The 22,811-nt window shown below is 40.6% G+C and overlaps 1 protein-coding gene across 2 annotated transcripts in view; it reads left to right on the forward strand.

Moving 5' to 3' along the window:
• The window catches only part of ADK (adenosine kinase), a 199,744-nt gene that overhangs the window by 89,308 nt on the left and 87,625 nt on the right, over window positions 1-22,811 (forward strand). For both annotated transcript variants that reach the window (XM_081864403.1, XM_081864404.1), the window contains exons 5-6: window positions 2,944-3,116; window positions 4,135-4,243. In XM_081864403.1, the coding sequence (XP_081720529.1) occupies window positions 2,944-3,116; window positions 4,135-4,243 (282 nt within the window). The remainder of the gene's footprint in view (window positions 1-2,943; window positions 3,117-4,134; window positions 4,244-22,811) is intronic.

The raw sequence follows: 22,811 nt of genomic DNA on the forward strand, positions 1-22,811 counted from the left end.
ACATCACACATACCATCTCGGGACTATTTAATTGCTCATCGTCTAACATTGTGTATGCCATAAAATGCCAACAGTGTCCTTCAGCTCTCTATATTGGACAAACAGGCCAGACCTTACGCCAAAGAATAAACGGACATAAATCCGACATCAGGAACCACAAGACAGAAAAACCAGTAGGAGAACACTTCAATCTCCCAGGACATTCTATACAAGATCTCAAAGTAGCTGTTCTATTACAAAGGAATTTCAGAAATAGACTGGAAAGAGAAGCTGCTGAATTGCAACTTATCACCAAACTTAAAACTATGGAGAGACCTGGTTTGAACAAAGACATTGGATTCTTATCTCATTATACATGACAAAGCCATTTTTCACCTTCTCACCCCTTGCTTTTTCCTGTTAGACCTATTGCAGTCGTTAAGAGTCGTCAACAGGCTCATCGCAGCTATCTGCCAATCACCCATTCCCACCACCCTTCTGAGTAATACCCCTCCCCACCTTCTCACTATATAGAAAGGTCTGGTGACTTCTGTTTCAGTGTATCTGAAGAAGTGTGCATGCACACGAAAGCTAATACCTAGAACTAACTCAGTTGGTCTTTAAGGTGCTACTGGAAGGAATTTTCTTAATTGTTTTGTTTCTTTTTGATATTTTAAAATTGACTTTATACTTTTAAGGCAAACAGCTGAAATAGATGTTATATATAGTATAGAGGATTTTTTAAAAAATCCATAAATTTAGCAGCAGCTTTCAACTATGACTTCTATTTTTAAATGCTTTTAGTAGCTTTGTTTTCAGTTAAACTATGGTTTCATGTGAACAAACAGTGTACTGGTGCTACTCAAAACTTCCCACTGCACCCCTGTTGCTGTCATGGACAAAAAAAAACCCCAGAGTCTGACTTGCTGTGTTGTCTACCTCTAGATTGATAGTTGGGTTTTGTTTGTAGCATGCTGGGAACAGGAGTTGAAGATGAAACTTTTGAACAGCATGCACATTAAGCCTATGTGTATTACTAAAGCACCCTGCTTGAGAGGCTTGATAAGGAAAAAATCCTTGGGTGCGGGGATTTACTCCGCGGCCCAGCTCATCAGGGTGCCACTCCCCACGAGTTTGGTCAGCAAAAGATGGAGTCTCCAGGCAAGTTAAAGAAGCAAAGCAACAGTCGGTAGACCTGATCTTTATTTGTTGCAACAAGGTTCAAACACACAAAGAGTAGGAACCCCGAGCATGGGGTTGCTTGAACTTTTAAGACCTCTCCCCATTTCCCATAATATATTTTTCAACAGCATCATTGATACATCACAAATATGTCACAAAGTAGGAGTGTCTGGCATGTAGAAACATGAGCCCATCACCCACCCCTGTCAATAACCCCAGTTCCCAACACCTTATAACAACCTTCTTTCCTAAAGGACAATAAAAGTAGTTACACATCCCCCTAGCTACCGATTTCACACCGTATGGAGGGGCAAGGAGTAAGTGACCTTATGCTTAAGGGATTATGAAGGCAGGGTGAGCCCTGGATTCCCCTCTTGCTGAGGAGTCATTAGCTGCTGGAACCAAGGACATTGTTGAATTTTGGTGATTATTTGTGAAGTTTCTACAGTTTTCTGTATTGGATTGCCAGAGGAAACAGTACATGGTATTGGATACATGGTATTCGCTTATTGCTACAATTTTCAGGTACTTGAACAAGATGTCCCTTGTGGTCCCTTCATAGCTCTGTATTTTCTCACATTTCTTTTTATTGTTATTATTATTCATTTCATATATATATATATATATATATATATATATATATATATATATATTCTATATATTGCTTTATATTGTTAAGAAGAAACCCAAATCGGCTTACAACACACTAAAACATCAAACAAAACAATCCAGAATAAAACATCATTGAAAAAAGTCAAATATAAAGTTTACACTCAAAGCAAAATAATTAACAAGAAACTAAAATATTATCACAAAGGTTTCAAAATAAAACATTGCAAAAGAGGTCAGCTGCAGAATGCATGTTTAATGCAGCAAAGTTAACACACACAAATGTAAAGATTTCAAAAGAAAACATTGCCAAAGGAAGTTAAATATAAAATGCAACTTTAAAACAGAGCAATTACAATAATAACATAACTGCTGCTGCCGCTGCCGCCGCCGCCAATCCTGCCAATAATGATTCATGGCAAGCAGCGGCTGTAGAAGCTCAGGCTTGATGACCTGGGTCTGCTCTAAGAGACAAACAAGATGGTCTCTGGACTCTTCAGCAGCCTCAGCTCATGTAGCCGGCATGACCTTCTATTAGGGAACTTTAGTGTGGGGTGGGTGGGATTGTTTTGCGGTTTTGTTTAGCAGTTATTTCAGAGTAGCTGAACTGCTGGTTCTGCATTTTTGGCGTATAAGTCCACAAATGTATGTTTGCTAAAGATCTATTGATTTTGCATATAATCGGTAATATTTTATTTGTATTTTCCTAAGCTATATCAGTATGCCTATTTTACTCTATTTCATAAAATTTATATACCGCTTGATTGTAATAAAATAAAATAAAATAAAATAAAATAAAATAAAATAAAATAAAACCCTCAAAACTTTGATAGACTAAAGCTACAATCTTAGCCATACATACTCAGAAATAAGTTTTGTTACATTCAGCTGGGCTTCCTCCCAGGTAAGTGTGGTTAGAATTGCAGTTTTAAGTTAGTCTTAAATTGGACTACAACTGAACTGATGGGAGCTGGAGTTCAACAATATCAGGAGGGTCCCAGGCTGAGGAAGGTTGAACTTAAACAATTTAAAGCCCATCTGGATTTGAAGGAATTCAAAGGTATTATTGGACTTCTCATTTTAATGCAAAGTGCTGAATGTACATATAACAACAGCAGTTTGATTCCAACAATTGAAGTGAATTGGTTTTTCCTTCTTTGTCTCTGACTGCAGTGGATGATCCAGAGCCCTTATAAAGCTGCAACGTTTTTTGGGTGCATCGGAACGGATAAGTTTGGTGCAATTTTGAAGAAGAAAGCGGAAGAAGCTCATGTGGATGCCCATTATTATGAGCAGAGCGAAGAGCCAACTGGAACCTGCGCTGCCTGCATCACAAGTGACAACAGGTCATATTTCTTCTTGGGATACAAAAACCTCTGCCATATTCCAGGTCAAAATTCCTATTTTGACCTGGAATATGGCAGATGTCTGCAGCTGCATTTGTAAGCCAAATTGAAGTGCTTGTGACTTCAAGTCCCTTCTCCTTTCCATTTGTGCTGCTGACAATCTCTTCTTCTTGCTACTCTTCCCCATCTTTACAAATTTGCCTCTGTGTAATCAACCAACGTGATTGATGTGGGTGGCACTGTGGGTTAAACCACAGAGCCTAGGACTTGCCGCTCAGAAGGTCAGCGGTTCGAATCCCCATGACAGGGTGAGCTCCCGTTGCTCGGTCCCTGCTCCTGCCAACCTAGCATTTCGAAAGCACGCAGTGCAAGTAGATAAATAGGTACCGCTCCGGCGGGAAGGTAAACGGCGTTTCCGTGCGCTGCTCTGGTTCGCCAGAAGCGGCTTAGTCATGCTGGTCACATGACCCGGAAGCTGTACACTGGCTCCCTCGGCCAATAAAGCGAGATGAGCACCGCAACCCCAGAGTCGGTCGCGACTGGACCTGATGGTCAGGGGTCCCTTTACCTTTACCTTTAATCAACCAACAGCATCAGCATCAAAAGCAGCACCTTGCTTCCCTGCTTCTTCCCAATTAGCATTACTAGAAAGTTCTCTTGAAACTTCCACTCCCATATCTGTAGGAGGTTTTCAGAAAGCTGGCATAAGTGGCTAGGAGACTGAGGTACAAATCCACAAGTCCCCAGTCTGAACCTCTTCCCTCTCCTGCACATAAACTGGACAGGTGGCCTTAGTCAGAGCAGCCTCTCAGCCCCAGTGCCCCCTCCCATCAACAATATGGGAATAAAACTGACCTACATCACAGGCTGTTGTAAGGGTTGCAAGAAGGAACAGTATCTGAAGCAGCTTGCTAAATAAATTCTAAGTATTATTACTAGTTTGCAGGAGTGAAAGGAATGAAGAGATTGTGGATCAGTTGTTCCATCTGATTATATTGACTACTTTTTGTCATTTTAGGTCTCTTGTTGCTAACCTGGCTGCTGCTAACTGTTATAAAAAGGAAAAGCATCTTGACATAGAAAAGAACTGGAACTTGGTGGAAAAAGCTCAAGTTTATTATATTGCGGTAGGTTTGCTTAATTTTGCACCTGCGTTCAACACTTTGACCATTTACATACAAGTTGCATCAAGTACAGGATATATTTTGGTGATGCTAAAAGTGACTCTTCCGTTGCACTGGGTCTTGATTAATTGACATGAATGTTGACTTACTTTAATTCACTTAAGTAGAACTCAGGAAGCCATTTTGAATCAAATTCAGCATTTGAGCTCTTAACTGTGCATTGCATTTACATTTTTATGTATGCCTTACTTTTGAGCAGTTTCTTGGAATCTGCAGGGATGCCAAGACCTGCCATCTTCTAGCACTGTGGTTCTCAACCTTTTTGGTATTGCAACACACAAGTCCAAATTTATTTAGTATTGTCACAAGAATTTTGGACAATGATCAGAAAGCAAAAAAGTACTTAATGCGTCTATTAATGTGGAATTCATTTTTATAATATTTACAAACTTATTCAGGGTTGTTGTTTTCTTAATGGGAGTGTAAGAATAGCTGCCATCTGATCACAGGTTATAACTTCATAAGCTATTAAAAATTTACTTTAATGCATACACTTATAAAAGCTGTGTTAGCTATAATATTTTTAATAGCTTTATTCACAATAAAGTCCATTTGGGCAAGTATCAGTGGGATAGCTAAACAAGTGGGTCAATGTGGTGTTTGATGGTTGTCACACATAACCACAGATCATTATTGAGTTAAATAGACTGCTGCAGTATTTTGTCTTTATTATTTATTTATTTATTTTTCGCCCTATACCCAGAGGTCTCAGGGCAGTTCACAGAATAAAATCATACAAGTCAGTAGTGAAAAACCTAGCATGCAAAGATAGGCGCTACCAAATAGCAGCACAGATAGTGCTTCATCAGCAGGCTCAGGGTACTCAATGATAACTGAGTTGGTAACATGAAGCCAAAATTTGAATAAGCTCGCTGCCAAAAATATAAGACTCTAGCCTTTCTGATACTTGGTTACAATTGTCTACACAGCATTACAATATACCAGCAAAACAAAAAGTTGTTAAAGGTATCATACCAACTAAGGATTAAGAGCAATAATTGTTTGGAGTTAACTTTCAAAGCCACGACCCTCTTGCACAGGCTTTGCAACCCAATTAAGGTCGTGACCCACATGTTGGAAACACTGTTCTAGTGAAGCCGAGGAGGAAATGCTCAGAATTCATTCTATGGATATTTTACTCTCGCCCAAGATAGACGGAAACCCAATTCACATATTTATGTAGACTTGCATTCTGGTGTGCTATAAATTGCAGATTTGTGTTTCCCTTGCTGTGATGTTGTTAATGCTGATCGCAATTAACAAGTATAGGAGGCAGCTATGGCAGATTAAAGAACGTAATGTGCGTATAATATATGGATTCTGTATGACAGCTGCTGCCATCCTGTTACCTGAGCCATGTGGGAACAGCTGGTGAGAAGTGTAGAAAATGGATTATCCGGGAGAAACAAATTCATTTTTTTAAAAAAGTTATTTCCTTCAGTTAGTGTTAGTGTCTCCTGCAGCCTGTTATTGTGCAGCGCTCTGGATTTTCCATGGTGGTGGTTGTTGATTCTTGCATATGGCCAAAGCTCCATCAATAATTGTAAAGCAAATGCTTATCCTGCAAAGATCAGACGCAGCACAGAACATCAACCGCTTCTGCCATATGCTCGAGACATCTTTTCAGAATATATATTTCCACAGTAGCCTGTTCATTTTTAATTTATGCTCTTCCCCCTCCCACCGGCCTGTTTTCTCATTTCAAAATTGCTTTATCTTGGTCTGTTCTGAATGGCACGCTTGGGACTGAATGCAGTGAGCTAAAAACTGTAAGAAGACTAGAAAGTTTTGAAATGAAGAAGAAGAATGGGTGGGAGGGGGAGAGGAATGGTAGGCATAACTGTTCTTCAGGAACCAGCTGCAGTGGTACCTACAGAATCTTACTGCACCTCCATACATGCTAACCTTTCTCCCTGCAGCCCTGTACAGCCCCCTGTTAAACAGAGGTCTGTGGCACAGCGGGCTGGACCCAGGTATGGTTGGAACTGGGTCCCACATAAACACTTGGATTGTAGAACACAACAGATCTTTCCTGTATCATCCTTCCCATCGCAGCCTCTTCCACCTCCTGAAAAATCTTTGCATGGACAGGCGGAGTCCCCCAAACCCTGGGCGGCCCCCATGTGGAAGGCGGAGACCTCCAGGTATCCCACCTGGGGAAGGCCAAGCCAAGCCCCATTTAATGTGGGGAGCAGTCATTGTGGGACGGGGGCTTCCGAGTTGTGTTGGAAATAGCATGGGGTTGTTAGTGGGAGAAGAGAATTGGTGGGGACTTGTGGGGAGCACCTTGTGTGAGCCACAGTCCATGCTGTTCTGAAGGGACCTCGCTCTTGGGAGCTGTTCTTTGGTGGGGAGGGAGGTGCCTGAGACTGCAGTGGGAAGGAAGAGGCAGAAAAGCCCCACTGGACCCAAGCCAGCCACTTTGTCCCCTTGGGTGGAAAAGAAATCTGATACATAACATTTGGCAGGTGTTGCTCCTCATTTTCCTCAACATGCGGCAGACAGTGGACCTTTTTTATATTTAAGTGCTATCATAGTATTCATGAGAAATTATCAGATTATTTTCCTGCGGCTGCTGCAAACTTTAAATTGCAGGTAAACTTGCTTTTGCTCGCTATTTAGGGAGGCACGGGCATTTGTCCTTTTCTCGTGTGATTTTTTTAAATAAAAGAATGCATTATTAGAGCACTTACAGAGACAGTCTAGCTGCAGCAGCCCAGCAACAACAGCAGTGCCATTTTTCACAAAGAAAATGTTGAACAAGAGCCAAATGTTTGGTGGCAGTCTGTTGCTAGGAAATCAAGGTCCTGAGGCGATTAATGACAAAGCAAGCAATAACAAGAAGGCAGAATTACAGATTTAAAAGAGGGGGGGGGGGACTGGTTGGTGTTATAATTACCCAAAGAAATCTGCACTCATTAAATAGGCTGTTTTTATGATTGACTTTAATTGGAGGTTAGTGCAGATATTTAGCTCCTTTCCCACCCCTTTAAACACATGCGTGCACATAATCCGTAAAACTGCAGGCTTGTTTTTCTAAGCATCGCAAGGAGCTTGCCCTGTAATTTGATCCCCACTGACAGATGCATTTTCTATGCTGCCATTTTGAATTAACCTATTGTGCAACAATTTTCCTCAGCTCTGTTGAATAAAACATCAAGTCTTATTACCTCAGATGGATTTGATAGAGTAAAAGAATGTACTTCTAGATGAAGAAGGCAGTTTGCAGAGACTCTGGTGCTTTGAACTCTGCCGACAAGCCCCAATAATTTGTGGTGTATGCATAAAGCATGAGAGACGAGAGAGAGAGAGAGAGAGAGAGTGTATGTGTGATTCTTTGTTGAAAGTTTGCTGTTCAGAAACTGCCCAAGGAGTAGTAAGATTTTCAAAGACAGTATGCCAAATATGTTTTGGAAGCTGAGTTATTAGCTTTTTAAACAGTTGTACAAATTCTTTGTTTTTGTATTAGTTGTTATAAAACTCCTCTTGCAACATATACCCTCACTTTCACATCTCTGTTCGTAGAACGTCTTGGAATTTATTTCTTAAATGCTTTTATGGATCTGTGATTTAGAAACATACTTACTCTCACGTTCTGCCCTTTCTGCTTTTTTAAAACAACTTCATTTGCGGCGCATCATCATTCATTTTTACTGCTGCACTGCGGGCGACTCCACGCCCTGTTACTAGTATTAAGGAAGACATGACAACCTGTGCAAAATTATTGTGAGTGAATATATGGGGGAAATATATAATAGTAGAATTCTCCAGATGTTTAATCAAATACTGGAACAATAGAGCCTCTGCAAATTCTGTCCAGCCATATTGGCATGTTGCTAATCAGATGCCTGTGCCAAGCTGTCTGCTTTGTTAAATACCCAGATTCCCTGAGGCAAGAAGACAGCTGCTATAACTACTATGAAATTTGCTAGCTCAATCTATTTCTGCTACCCTTGGGCTATCAAACTACAGTTAATTTAGACCACCCCAACACATATACTTTGGGGGATTTTTTTTCCAAAGTGTTTATAATTAAAATGATAAAACATCATTATTACTCTGAGGGTAGTTGTGTACGGTTTTGCATTTGACAGATACCTACAGAGATGAACGCAGCATGTCATCTTTATTGGCATAATGCTTCTTTATCTATCAAGCCCCCACCCCAATTCTATAGATACATAAATGCATTCCATGCACATGGGAGAGGCAAAAGGCTAGTCTTTATTTCATTAGGAAGATGCTGAAACTCAGATCTATTGGTAATGAGCTGCTTTAACTGCATAACACTGGATGACTAAAAACAGTCCTGCTAGGCAGGGAAACTTCAATACATAAATCCATGTTGATGCAGACTGTCCTTCCATATTTTCAGTTACAGATAGGTAGCCGTGTTGGTCTGCCATAGTCAAAACAAAACAAATTCCTTCCAGTAGCACCTTAAAGACCAACTAAGTCAGTTCTTGGTATGAGCTTTCGTGTGCATGCACGTGTGCATGTGTGTATCTGAAGAAGTGTGCATGCACACGAAAGCTCATACCAAGAACTGACTTAGTTGGTCTTTAAGGTGCTACTGGAAGGAATTTGTTTTGTTCTTCCATATTTTGTAAGAATACTTTTCTTGGGTAATGAAGTCTGTAAGGCAAGAAATCTAAAGTTGCATTTTAAAAACCTGATCTGATTTATCACTCTTATTTTAATGTAAATTTAAAAAATAAATCTTTGTACACCTAGAAGGGAATGGGGATGAGAGAGTCAACTTTGAAGAAAGTTGCCACTGTTGCTCTTCTACTAGTCAAACTTAATTAAGTGTCAATCATATGAAAAAGGAGAGATGCATCCACACCAGATTTCTTGGTTCATACAGCCAAAGCTGCTCATCTTTTGTTGATTCCTATTCATGGGCTTTTTATGAACTCTTGACCTATTATTAAGGTTATCTGCTTTCTAGCCTTATTTAAAGGAGAAATGGTTTGGGGATAATGCAGACATAGACTCCAGAAGTCTCCAGTTCAAATTGTATTGTAGCAGAACATTGGCTGTATTCAAGCATCGCTTCATTTGCAGCATTTTCCCTTGGGTGAAAACAGGAGAGAAGATCTGGGTTTCATAGTCTCCACCCTACATTCTACTCCCTTATCCCCAGGCGTGTCCAAAGGCTGTTTGGGGGGCCCAGTTTAACTTTGGGGTTGAATCCTAAAAAAAAATAAAAATAAAAAATAATCATCAAACCTGGACCTCTTTGAAAAAAGTTTGGTATTAAAGCAACTGGGGAAATACTTTTTAATCTGAATGATAGATCTCCTCAGTCAGTAAGTATTTTCTCCATAATGTCTGTCCCAACATCTAACACTATTTGTGCTGACATCATGTGGTGTCTACAGTAGCACATAGTCATATATTTTGATCAATCATTATATGGCAAAGTGAAAAAACCTTTTGATCAGAACAGACTGAAGTAATAAACATAAGACAGGATGGCTTCCGGTGCCATTCTGATTTATCCAACAGCAGTTGGTCAGCATTTTCCACCTCAGGACATGAAGACAGTTGAACAGAAATATTGTTTTCTTAAAACGCTACCACCAATACCCTGCATCGAAAGTTGTCCAGCAAAAGGGAACATTCAGAACAACAGTGACATAGACTGAAAAACCAATTACCGTAATCATATGGTTCTCCAGTTCAAGCAAAGGATTAGATTACAATGAGATTGACCAAGTTTCCAATAGCATAGCTGCCGAACGGAACAATGATAACCTCAAAGCAGAAAGCAATCCAGTCGTGCTGTATTGAATGAGTGTTTCATTTATTCATGCAATTGCAGTAGGTGTACTCTGGATTTCTTGCACTTCACTGTACTCCATTATGTTATCAGTTGCATTGTAACACTTGCTTAAAGACATGTCTCTTCTCAGTAATCTCCATTGAAGTTTTTTGTGTCAAATTAATCTGAAACAGAGCAGAGTTGATAGACCTATTTTGCAAACCTTTTGGATATCTAATAATGAGAAAGAAATGTAATTTCACAGCAGTGGTGTTGGAGTCCAGCATGATTATGAGATAAGTACTTCAGCTGATCATCTTGGTTCATGCAATATTTGTTCTATCATTGGAATCAATTTTCTCACTAGTGGGAGCTAAAATATTGACCAAAATGTGAGTTCATTGCAGCCCTCTTCGATTTCAGTAGGATGGCTATAAAACATTGGCAGCATAAGCTTGCTGGCCATATAGAGACCATATATAACTAAAAACATCTTCACTGGGCATGTTTCTGAAGGGAGACACGTATATTATTCTTGTTTGCTCTGCCTTTTCCCATATTATTGATGAAAAAATCTCACAATGAAAGTATTTCTGACATTTCTTACCACACTTGATAAAATCTTGAGAATTTTCTGTAACTGTCAGCATTCACCAAGTTTTTGACAATTACATAAATTACATAAATCCCATAGATGTGGTATTTGATTGTGTAAATAAACCTTTGGGCGTTGAACCATTACAAAAGAAGACTTATAGACTGAGAAGTAATTGGAAACATTAATTGATATGGTAAGATTAGTTGGCTTTTGATGGTTAGAAAGGAAATTCCTGTTGGACACCAATAAAACTGTAGTAAGTGTCCATTTCGTAGAAGTAATCATGTCCCTAAGTGCTTCTGTAAACTAGAAATCTGGGCTGCAAACAGATTCAGCAAAGTGCTGTAGATCCTTATCTGCCTAATTGCACCGTCATTTCTGGACATGAGTAAAAATCACATGACTGGACTTAATGCATTTTGTGCCTTGTCTATGTTTGAGGAGCACCATTAGATATGGTAAAAGGTAGAGTTGGAAGGGGTCCCTAGGGTCATCTAGCCCAACCCCCTGCAGTGCAAGAATCACATTAGTTGTACACAGTAATATATCATCAAATGACATATCCAGCCAATTCACCTAGATAAGCACCATAATGTGGATTTCATCAACATCAGGTCCTTGTCCTATCTACATGATGCTTACACAAAGCCCTACACTAGGACTAGACAACAGAACGAAAGAAAAATCTCTCCCCCACTCCCTTTCCCCTTCAACCGCAAGATGTCTATGACAAAAATGTATTTCACTAAAGGCAAACGAATGGTGAAAAAGACTTATGAATGCAAAATGGAGACGATAGGTGAACTTTCCCCTGTTTTTCTGTTTGCTTTGTAACAAAAAAAATCTTTAATAAAAACTAGTTGTTTTTTTTAAAAAAAAAGAAATGGTAAAAGGACTCAGCAGTGGCCTACAGTGAGAAGCAGTTTACAGGCACAAACCAAACACTGATATAAATATTAACATTTTAAATAATGTATTCTAGCTTTTTATTTAGCCTTAAGCTAATTTGTTAAAGTACTGGAAAATTTGATAGAAATTCCTGAATTAGATCACAGTGTGCAGTTAATTTTATATGTTTCCTAGTTAACTTAACAGCTAGTATTAAAAGAATGGTGGTAACCCATTGCTTTTTTTTTAGCAAGCAAAAGCAATATTCTAATAGTTATTTATTTAGTTGCAGAATCATAAATTCATTTGGCAGAATGGCTATATAAGTTAGGGAACACAGAAAAGCTTATTGTTAAGTGATTTCATGTTGAGTGAATTTTGAAAAAAATGCTTGTGCCCTATAGTGTTTTTTTGTTTGTGATTGAGGTCGCCCAGGGGCCTAGCTAAGCCCTTTTTCTTATAGTTTCATGGAAATTAGACATCTCGGGAGTCTTTGGCCAGCTTTATTTTGGAAGTGTTGGAATACCAAACTTTGTGACGTAGCTAACACTACCTGATGCTTATTTTCTACCAGCAGAGTGTTATTTTCTAGGCTAAATGGCCTTTCCTTACTCATACCTTTCACAACCAATTCATAATACGTTGAGGGCATTTAAAGACTGGCAAACATTTCAGGACAATATTCTAAAAATCTGAAGGCAGTTTATAACGAAAAGGCATAAAGTTTAAACTTGGAAACTTGACTTAAAAGCATTAAAGAACATACATGAAAAGTTGACATGGGAAGTAGATACATTATTCCATACCTAACATATTAGAATGAGTAACACCAGAAGATAGTGACAACACATTTACATTTCTTACGTTACCAGAAAAATTCTTCTTCTTGTTGTTGTTATCATTTTATTTGTACCCTCCCCTGACTGGGTTGCCCCAGCCACTCTGGGCAGCTTCCAACATAGTATCAGAAGAATCTTTATTTGCATCAGCCACTAGCCATAGCAATAAAATACAATGTACTGAAGGTAGAGGCAAAAACTTAACTATACAAAATTCATTTACATCAATAATCAAGTAATAGATCTTGTTCTGATTGCCCCCGCTAAAAACCTTGCAGTTTTTGCTGTCACCTGATCATCTTGATCTGCTAAAAGGAAGGACACAGTAGCAATGGTTGAGCGACAATAATAGAGGGGTAATAACCTCACTCCTCAAATCTTTATAAAGGGTGCAAGCCAGAAGCACATGAGCCACGGACTCATAGCTGTCAACTGTCCCTTATTTGACGGGAAAGTCCCTTATCCCAGCGCTGTGTCATGCTGCTGTCCCTTATTGATGATGTCCCTTAAATTTCCCGGGTTTCAAAGGAAGCAGCTCCTCTCCCTCCCTCCCTGCCGGCCAGGGAGGAGGGCGGCTCCAACTGTGTTGCTTGGCTGCGTTGCTCACCCAATAAGGAGTCTAAGAAAGACTGGGGGGTAGAGCTTGCATGCCTTGTGCCGATCAAATCGGCCACGTTGCCTGGGGACTCGCCTTTGCTCAGCGCTTCCCAGCGAAGAGGTGACGGTGGTTTTCCTTGCTGCATCCCCTTTGCCGGGTTGCTGCGATGTGGGAACCACCTCTTGAGGCTTCATTTGGCTGCTGGCTGGGTTTTCTGCTTTTGGCTCGGAGGGGCTCAGAAGTTGAACATACCTGTGTTCGGAAAATCCCTTATTTTGGCTGTGGATCCCTTATATTTGAGGCTGCTGGTCCCTTATTTTCAAATCTGTAAGTTGACAGCTATGCACTGACTCAATACTGCCATCTCTGTTTTTCCAGTGGAATTTTTTGAAATCGACCCAGCTTCCAACATGTTTAAAAACACGACAAAACATTAAACCTTAAAAAGCTTCCCTGTACAGGGCTGCCTTCAGTTGTCTTCTAAAGTTTACTTTTTGCAAGCATTACTCTGTGAAACCCTTGCCTTTGTATTCCTATCCTGGTTGCTTATTTTAAAAAGTCTAAGCCTGTCTTTACTCATTTGAGGAAAATTACTAAGGAATTAGTCAGATTTGAATTTTCCCTTCTTTTAGTCATTTTCTCTTGCTGTTTAATAATTTGTTTCACACCCATGGTAAGTACAGTATAAATTAAAATCTCAAACAAAGTTTGGTACATCTGTCCATTATTCATTTTGATTTAAAACTCAGCTAAATAGCTTGGTGTTATTGATGTTGTTAAAAATGAGGGAAATTCCTGCAAATAATATTGGGAAGATCAGTCTTTGTCAATGATGCAGCTTCTATAAAGTTGAGGGTAATTGTTTCATCCACACATAATGGTAAATCATGGTTTAGCACTAGATAAATGGCCCCCAAAAAACCCTGAGTGAAGCATTGTGCTTTCTTACCCCCACATCCCTTATTCTTTCATGCAGCTGGGGGATTGACTTCACGAGAGTTTAATTTCATTTTTACCAGCTAACATTCCATTTGGACAAGGGATTCTAGTTTAAAACAAACTCTAGAGAATTTCTTAAGAAGTCAGCCTCAAACCATGGATTATGATGATATTATCTTGTTAAACTAACCACACTTGCAACTAATTGCTTTGTTTTAAATGCTCCTTAGTGCATCAACCAGCAGATAAAAACTGGATATCTGCCACAATGTACTGACATGCCTTTTTATGAAAAATGTAGGATGAAATTGTAAAATGAGATTTTGTGTGAATATGGGAATTTTAGCTCTTCAGAGGTTGACATTAGCGTTTGCTGTGTTGAATCAACACAAAAGCATTAATGACGTTAGAAGTGAATCCAAGTTTGGTGTAAAAGTAATCTAGCCAGGTTTAAACCAGACATATCTGCAGTGAATTTAATCTTGACATATTGGAGAAAAATTACATTTGTGTAGGAAATACATTCTAGAGCTTTAATGCTCATCTGTATTCAATAGAAACAAAGTCGGAGTCTCAAATAATTTTCTGAAAAACTGAATAGCAGACTAAGGTATACAGCCCTGCAATAATATTGTTTGACTAAAAGGTTCAGTTGAAATGGTTTTGTTCATTAGCATTAGATATTCATTTGAAAATAATGTCCCTTGGATTCTTGTTTATGTTGGAATGAATAAAGCTAAGTGAATAGGAATCTGTGCTGAGCTTATTTGTGAATCACAAAATCACAGTTCTTAAATGATAGGACTGTGTACACATGCACTGAAATAACCTAAACAGACATCTTTACTTAACCCATTTCTCGCAAGCTTTTGACAATGCTGAAATGTTTGTTCAGCAGTGGATCCAATTTTCACAAAAGAAATGTAAATTGCTCTAAAATTATTATTTGAAGAACAATGAAACAACTGAGTCACATTTTAAAGCATACCTTTTAGTAATGTAATTGCTTTAAATCCATTAGTTTTCTTACTAAGCAATTCAAATTACCCTTAGTTCAAGGACATGCCTGAAAATACTCTATTATCCTTTTTGCATTTCTATGACAGTAACAAGATCTGTGTATATGTCTTCCTGTGTGAAATACCAAGCTATTAGTTTTTGCACAAGTGTAAGCAAGTGCTTCTGAAGGTGAAATGAGTTGGTTTCTTACCACTTGCAAACCACAAATAAACAGCAGATGACAAAACTTAGCAATTATAGCTTTCAGTGGCTATTACAGTAAACTTAACTACTACCAAGTAGCAAATGGAACAGAAGGTTCTCTGATCTGCCTCATGAACTACACAGTATTTACCACCTTGAAGTTTTACAAATAAAAGCATTGTTTTTTAAATATATAAAATGGCTTGGAGTCCCATATGTAAACACTTTGCATACATTTTAGTTTTGTTTAGTAATTGCATTTTCATGTTTCCACAACAAATATTTCTACACAATTATCTGCAATTTTGCAGACATTTGGAATCCTTTTACTAGCTCATGCCACAGTAGAGTTGCAGTTACCATTTTGGCTATTGCTTAAAATCTGTACTTCCTTGTATTCTGGCCTTTAAATTATCCTAAACATTACTCAATAACTCTGCGGTTGATTCTATTGTAGAGATTATTTTACTATCAAATTCATCTGTTGGTCATTTCAGGTTCTTAATGAAGAATCTCCAAATCAGGCATGCCACAAAAACGTTCTTTTCAGATGAGACGTTAACTTCTGTTCACTCTTCTTCATGATGCCTCTATCACACCTTTCCCGTTTTTGCCTTTTGATATTTTAGTACTCATTGACAACAAGGCTCAAAAGTCTTTCTCAGAAAAAATTACTGTACCACTGATAGTGGCAATGGGCTCCAATGCAGAACTGGTAGTTTATGGTTAATCTGAGGCACAATCAACTGGTGTACAACTAAGGGAATGGTGGGGGGTTGGGGGCCCCATAAAACTGCAGGGGAAAAGGGCTAGCCCAAAGGCGCTATGAAATTATGGAACAAACTGGTGTCCCTGAAATCCTCATGTTTGACAAAACCAGACCTGGGTATCTGGTGCACAGTGCCCTTTAAAGCAAATGTTGTTTGACAGCTTTCCCAGGAAACAGTATATTTCGACAGACCTGTCAGTTCCCTCTCTCTCTCTCCCCCCCCCCGTCTTATCTTTTAAGTTTACAGCCAGCTTTTAAAAGCACAGAGCAAGGTTAACCTCAGAAGTATTTCCTGTTGGAGCATTAATCTAATTCCATGAAAATAGAGCTGGTTCCCCTCCCCCCCATCTGTAAAACAGATAATGGGGTCTGGAAAAGCAGCCCATTGCTCTGGGTTATCATGATGAAGAAGCTTAGGTTGGACACCAAAGCATTGATCAGTTTTCCCAGCAGAAGATATTCTCCTTTCAGCTGAAAATGGTACTAATGGATTTCTTTGGTTCCTTCGGTTCTTAAATGCAACACGACCCAGTTCAGACACCTATGGTTTCTGTTGGAAGGTCATACTGTGGCAAGCATCAAGCTTGTGTGCTTTCTGCTCCCCTTCCTTCATTGATAGCAAGTAGCAAAGTGTAAAGCTTCTGTTGGCAAAGATGACCCAAAAGCATTTGTTAGGTGTGAATATACTGCAGGAGCTCTCTGTTGAGCCTTTCAAGTCTCACTGTTTTCAAGAGTGTTCTCTCAGAATGCTCTACTGCTGGCGTCATAGTAGAGTCCAAACGCAAGTAAAATCACCATCCAACGAACCACACAACTAGGTCCATTTGCTCAAAAGGACTTTGAGCTTGAGCTGCTCTCAAACAGGGGAGGGGTGAACCTGTGGCCCTCCAGGTGTTATTCAGCCTCAGCCCCTCAACAACTGATAGTCTCTGATAATGGAAAAGAAGAGAAAGAAAGGGGGAGGAAAAGGAGGGCATATGTGTACCACTTGACTGTTTAGAAAATCTTGAAACAGAGCACAGATAATTAAAAAAATACATAATAAATGAAACAAAACATGAACTAGTATAAAATCCAAAGAGTGCAGCGTACATAGTAATCAGCCTGTTCCAGACCAACATAATGTACAGTGGTACCTCGAGTTACATGCACTTCAGGTTACATACGCTTCAGGTTACAGACTCTGCTAACCCAGAAATAATACCTTGGGTTAAGAACTTTGCTTCAGGATGAGAACAGAAATCGCGCGGCAGCAGCGGGAGGCCCCATTAGCTAAAGTGGTGCTTCAGGTTTAGAACAGTTTCAGGTTAAGAACAGACCTCCAGAACAAATTAAGTACGTAACCAGAGGTACCACTGTATTGCTAACTTCATGTCTAATAGTCTTGCATTGAATCTTGCAGCTTCAAACCTTTGGAATCCCTCACCTTTTTTTTTTTAAGGGCTAGAACAATTTTGTAGGGAAGAATAGTATTTTCACATTGTCCAGTTGATAGTTGGGCTCCTTATTCTTGACCCAGGAACTGAAACCTTCCTTCTGGGCTGCAGATTTAAGATGAATACGAATAAAGCCAAGTTACTGTGGTGTGTGAGTGCAGGTGTGTCGTCTCCATGTTCAGAAATGCTGGTTGGAATCCAAAGAGCTACTTGGGGCTGTGTGCCCCGAGTCAGGTTTTTGACTGCTTTTCTTTGAACAGCTGACCTCCAGTTTATTATCAGACATTGATTTCGAGTCTCGCTCCATTTTCAGAGTTCTTTGCCATGCGGCACAGGGACAGTTGTTGAAAGCACAAAAGTTCAAAGCCCCCTCTAGCTAGTTCTTTGGATCTTGGTCAATATTGCTGTGAGAATTAGCAACAGGGGATAGATAATGGTGGCATCATATCCTGCTGGGGATGTTCCTGCTGGTTGCTGTTGGCGTACAGAATACTGAGGACCATTGATCTGGCTCAGCACGGCGATTCCTATTTTCTTTCTCTGAATTGTGTGCTGTTCGCGTATTAACTGTGCCAATATCCCATTCTTCTATGGAAAAAGCATGGCTGTAACGCACTTACCCATTCATTTTTCCTAAAGACTGTGTTTTGATTGCGGCTGTTATAAAACTGGAGTCTGTAATCCTTTGTCGCAATAAAGTCCTGCTCCGCTTTTGCAATTCTTTGATTGGGGAGCAGCTTTCGTATTGCGTGTGCATTTGAAAGAGATTGAGTTTAGCAATTGTTCAGTTAATCAGTCTGTCCGTGTTTTCAGGCAAAACTTTCCATGACCCAGGCCTGTTTTCAAATGTTAGTTAACCCATGGGAAGAATGGTTTGCTAATAGGCAAAGGTAAAATGTTGGTGTATTTGGGTGCAGGTTGCTTTGGGACATGCCAGCGTGGGGAATTCAAAAACTACTGTATTTTTCGCTCTATAGGACGCACTTTTCCCCCTCCAAAAATTAAGGGGAAATGTGTGTGCGTCCTATGGAGCGAATGCAGGCTCCCTGGCTTCAGCAATAGCAACACGAAGCCTCCAAAACGCAGAGGGAGTGCTCCCTCCGCACTCTGGAGGCTTTGCGTTGCTTTTGCTGAAGCCTGGGGAGCGAGAGGGGTCGGTGCACACCAATCCCTCTTGCTCTCCATGCTTTGCATTGCTGGAGAGGCGCTGCAGTTTTCCCTCTCTGCGCAGCACCCCTTCAGCGAAGCGGGCGGAGAAATGGAAGGGGCTCCATTTCTCCTGCTGCTTCGCTGAAGGGGCGCTGAGCAGAGAGGGGGAGATTCCCCCCCCCCTGTTCTCCCCCTCTAAAACAAGGTGCATCCTATGGTCAGGTGCGTCCTATAGAGCGAAAAATACGGTATTTCCCCACTAAGCAGGGGTGCAGAGACTGAACGTGATCCTCCAACCCTCACTATTTGCCTCCCAGGACTCCCCTCATCAACCCTGCTCTATGCCCTTTTCAAGTGTGTTTACCTGGTTTGAATGTGCCGTTGATAATGTCTCTTGCTTTCACAGATGGGCATGTGTGTTTGTGCGCACACAGAAATGTCTGACTTTTGTGAGGCTTGAATGAAGGCAGTTGTACAATGATAAAAGTCACATCCATTGGTCTGCTGTTGTTCAACATCTTTATAAACAACTTGGAAGAAGGAATTAAGGGGTTGCTCATGAAAATTGCTGAGGACGCCAAACAGGGAGGGGCAGCTAATGCCACAGAAGACAGAATTGGGATTCGATATTACCGTAACAGATTGGTGAACTGGGCCCAAACTAACAGAATACAATTCAATAGGGACAAATGTCAGACTCTACACTTAGGCAGGAAAAACCAGCTGCACATAAGATATGGGACATCTGGCTTGCCAGTAGTACATGTGAAAAGGATCTAGGGGTCTTATTGGACCACAAGCTTAACATAAGTCAACTGTGTGATGCAACAGAAAAACAAAACAAAAAACCAAATTAATGCCATTCTAGGCTACATCAACAAAGGGATAGTGTCCAGATTAAGGGAAGTATGGTAATAGCATCACTCTGTTCTGCCTTGGTCAGACCACACCTGGAATACTGTGTCCACTTCTGGGCACTGCAATTTTAGAAGTTTATTGACAAACTGGAATGTGTGCAGAGGGTCTGAAAACCAAGCCTTATGGGGAATGTTTGAGGGAGATGGGTATGTTAACCTGGAAAAGAGGAGACTGAGAGAGATGATTGCCATCTTCAAATATCTGAAGGGCTGTTGCATGGAAGATGGAGCAAGCTTTTTCTCCTTCTCCAGAGAGGGTAGGACTCAAGCCAATAGATTCAAGTCTAAATTCAGATTCTGAACTAAACATCAAGAAAAGAAATTTATGACATAAGAGCTGTTCAACAGTGGAGTGGACTCCCTCAGGAGGCTGTGGAATCTCATTCATTTGAGGTTTTAAAGCAGTGGTTGGATGGCCATCTGTCATGGATGCTTTAGTTGAGATTCCTGCATTTCAAGGGGTTGGACTAGATAACCCTCAGGGTCTCTTCCAACTTTATAATTCTGTGATTCTACCCCTGGAAGGATGCCCTTGAAGGAATGCAGGCCTCTGCTGAAACAGGTTTCTATCCCCTGCGCTTAAGCTTGCAGCTTGCAGCTTCGCATGATTCTAACCAGCTTTGAACTGATTTTAAAGGAAGAACATGTATTTATTATTATTATTATTATTATTATTATTATTATTATTTATTAAAACGTTTCTGTGGCATTTCACATGCTCAGAACATGTTCAGATTGGCTCAACAGTTTCTGCACAGGATTCCTAGCATGCTAACTGCACACATGGTGACTGGCAGATACATTTAAATGTGGGTAAAGCTTGGCCTGTGCACACAGATATTATGTTCAGTGCCACTTTTAAAATCAGGCCTTACGTCACAGTTTAGTGTCATCCATTTTGTTCTTGATATTCAATTTAAGTCTTACCCGATAGTGACTGGAAGTTTAGTGGCAGCCCCATTTCACAATCAATATGCCCAGAAATGTTCAAATTAAAACCCTGTAATATAATCTGAATACGTATATATTTTATGTCTTTGAAACAAACGATGAGCATAACACATGTGCAGCTAATTGACAGTGCACAAATCCTTGAAATGCTTCCAAGCAGATAGCAAATTCAGTGTAAAACAAAGATGCATTTGAGTGGAAGTAAGAATGTACATCTCATCTCCTTGACGACCATTCTAATTACCTCAGCTTGGTTGATCAATATTTGATCTTTTCCCCACAATGCAAACGTGTCACTTTAGCTCTTTCACTTTCTCTCTCTTTTTGCTTTTTGGTAATTTGCAGCCAAGTGAGGTCCATTGTATTTGCTCTTTCTGGCTTTGGTCCAAGGTTCCTCTTGCTGGTATAATGCAGTTCATTGATGTGAGTGTGATCTCCTGGGCAGATTTATCCACAAATTTAAGGCAATTAAAAGCCTTTATAAAGCATTTCATCTAATGTAATTATCATAGTTCAATAATTCTGCTTTTAAAAATTGCTCCTATCACTTTATGATCTTTCCCTCACACCCTCTGGTTTTATAAAACCTTTTCAGAAGGTAAGGGTGGTAACAGCATCTGCTGTTCTATGTCAAAGATGTTACAAGTTTCAAATGTTTTCTTAAACTACTTCTGGGGGTGGGGGAGGAATGATAGGTGATGAAAAGTGCATATGAAGAGTTTGAAATAGGATTGTTAAAGTAGCAAAGATATACACATAGATAGCTCAGTTGGTTAACATGGATAGCTCAGTTGGTTAGAGCATGGGTAGGCAAACTAAGGCCCGGGGGCCAGATCCGGCCCAATCGCCTTCTAAATCCGGCCCGCAGACAGTCTGGGAATCATGGTGTTTTTACATGAGTAGAATGTGTGCTTTTATTTAAAATGCATCTCTGGGTTATTTGTGGGCATAGGAATTCATTCATATATTTTTTTCAAAATATAGTCCGGCCCCCCACATGGTCTGAGGGATAGTGGACCGGCCCCTTGCTGAAAAAGTTTGCTGACCCCTGGGTTAGACTGAGCATAGTGCTGATAACGTCAAGGTTGCATTTTCATTCCCCATAGGGGACAGCAGCATATTCCTGCATTGCAGGGGGTTGAACTAGATCAGGGGTCAGCAAGGTTTATCTTGCCTGGGCTGGATCGCTCCTATGGAGATCCCTCTGTGGGCCGGATCGTGTGTGCACACGCGATTTCTGGTGTCTGCATGTGCAGAGACGCTATTTCCAGCACCGCGGAAGCAAGTCCCTGCACCACACTGCTCTGGTATAGTGCAGCGCACGAGTGGGCAGCTCTGTTCGGGAGCGGCTCGTGGGCTGCTCAAAATACCTCTTGCGGGCTGCTTACGGCCCATGAGCCTTAGGTTGGTGACCCCTGAACTAGATGATCCTCAGGGTCCCTTCCAACACTACAGTTCTATGATGAAACCAGGATTTCCTGGTCCTGAATGGGGTAACTGTGCCCCTGAAGGACCAGGTGCGCAGCCTGGGAGTCATTTTGGACTCACAGCTGTCCATGGAGGCACAGGTCAAATCTGTGTCCAGGGCAGCTGTTTACCAGCTCCATCTGGTACTTAGGCTGAGACCCTATCTGCCTGCGGACTGCCTCGCCAGAGTGATGTGTGCTCTGGTTATCTCCCGCTTGGACTACTGCAATGCGCTCTACATGGGGCTACCTTTGAAGGTGACCCGGAAACTACAACTAATCCAGAATGCGGCAGCTAGACTGGTGACTGGGAGCGGCCGCCGAGACCATATAACACCGGTCTTGAAAGACCTACATTGGCTCCCAGTACGTTTCCGAGCACAATTCAATGTGTTGGTGCTGACCTTTAAAGCCCTAAACAGCCTTGGTCCAGTATAACTGAAGGAGTTTCTCCACCCCCATCGCTCTACCTGGACACTGAGGTCCAGCACCGAGGGCCTTCTGGCAGTTCCCTCACTGTGAGAAGCCAAGTTACAGGGAACCAGGCAGAGGGCCTTCTTGGTAGTGGCACCCTCCCTGTGGAACACCCTCCCACCAGATGTCAAAGAGAACAACAACTACCAGACTTTTAGAAGACATTTGAAGGCAGCCCTGAAGCTTTTAATGTTTGATGTATTACAGTATTTTAATATTTTTTTGGAAGCCGCCCAGAGTGGCTGGGGAAGCCCAGCCAGATGGGCGGGGTATAAATAATAAATTATTATTATTATTATTATTATTATTATTATTATTATTATTATTATTATTACCAGCAATGGTTATGCAAAACAAGAATACCCCACGATACATCTTTTTAGAAACAAGTGATAATGGGTGTTAACTCTCAGGTTTTTTTAAAAGTTATTGGGGCTGTAAATGGGCTGTACGCACCCAGATTTAGCCAGTGAGGGAAATTCCTGGCACGGCGGCATGCTTAGATCCCATTAAAGAG

Source organism: Podarcis erhardii (assembly GCF_964252035.2).
Source record: "Podarcis erhardii genome assembly, chromosome: 5".
Classification (NCBI taxonomy): domain Eukaryota; kingdom Metazoa; phylum Chordata; class Lepidosauria; order Squamata; family Lacertidae; genus Podarcis; species Podarcis erhardii.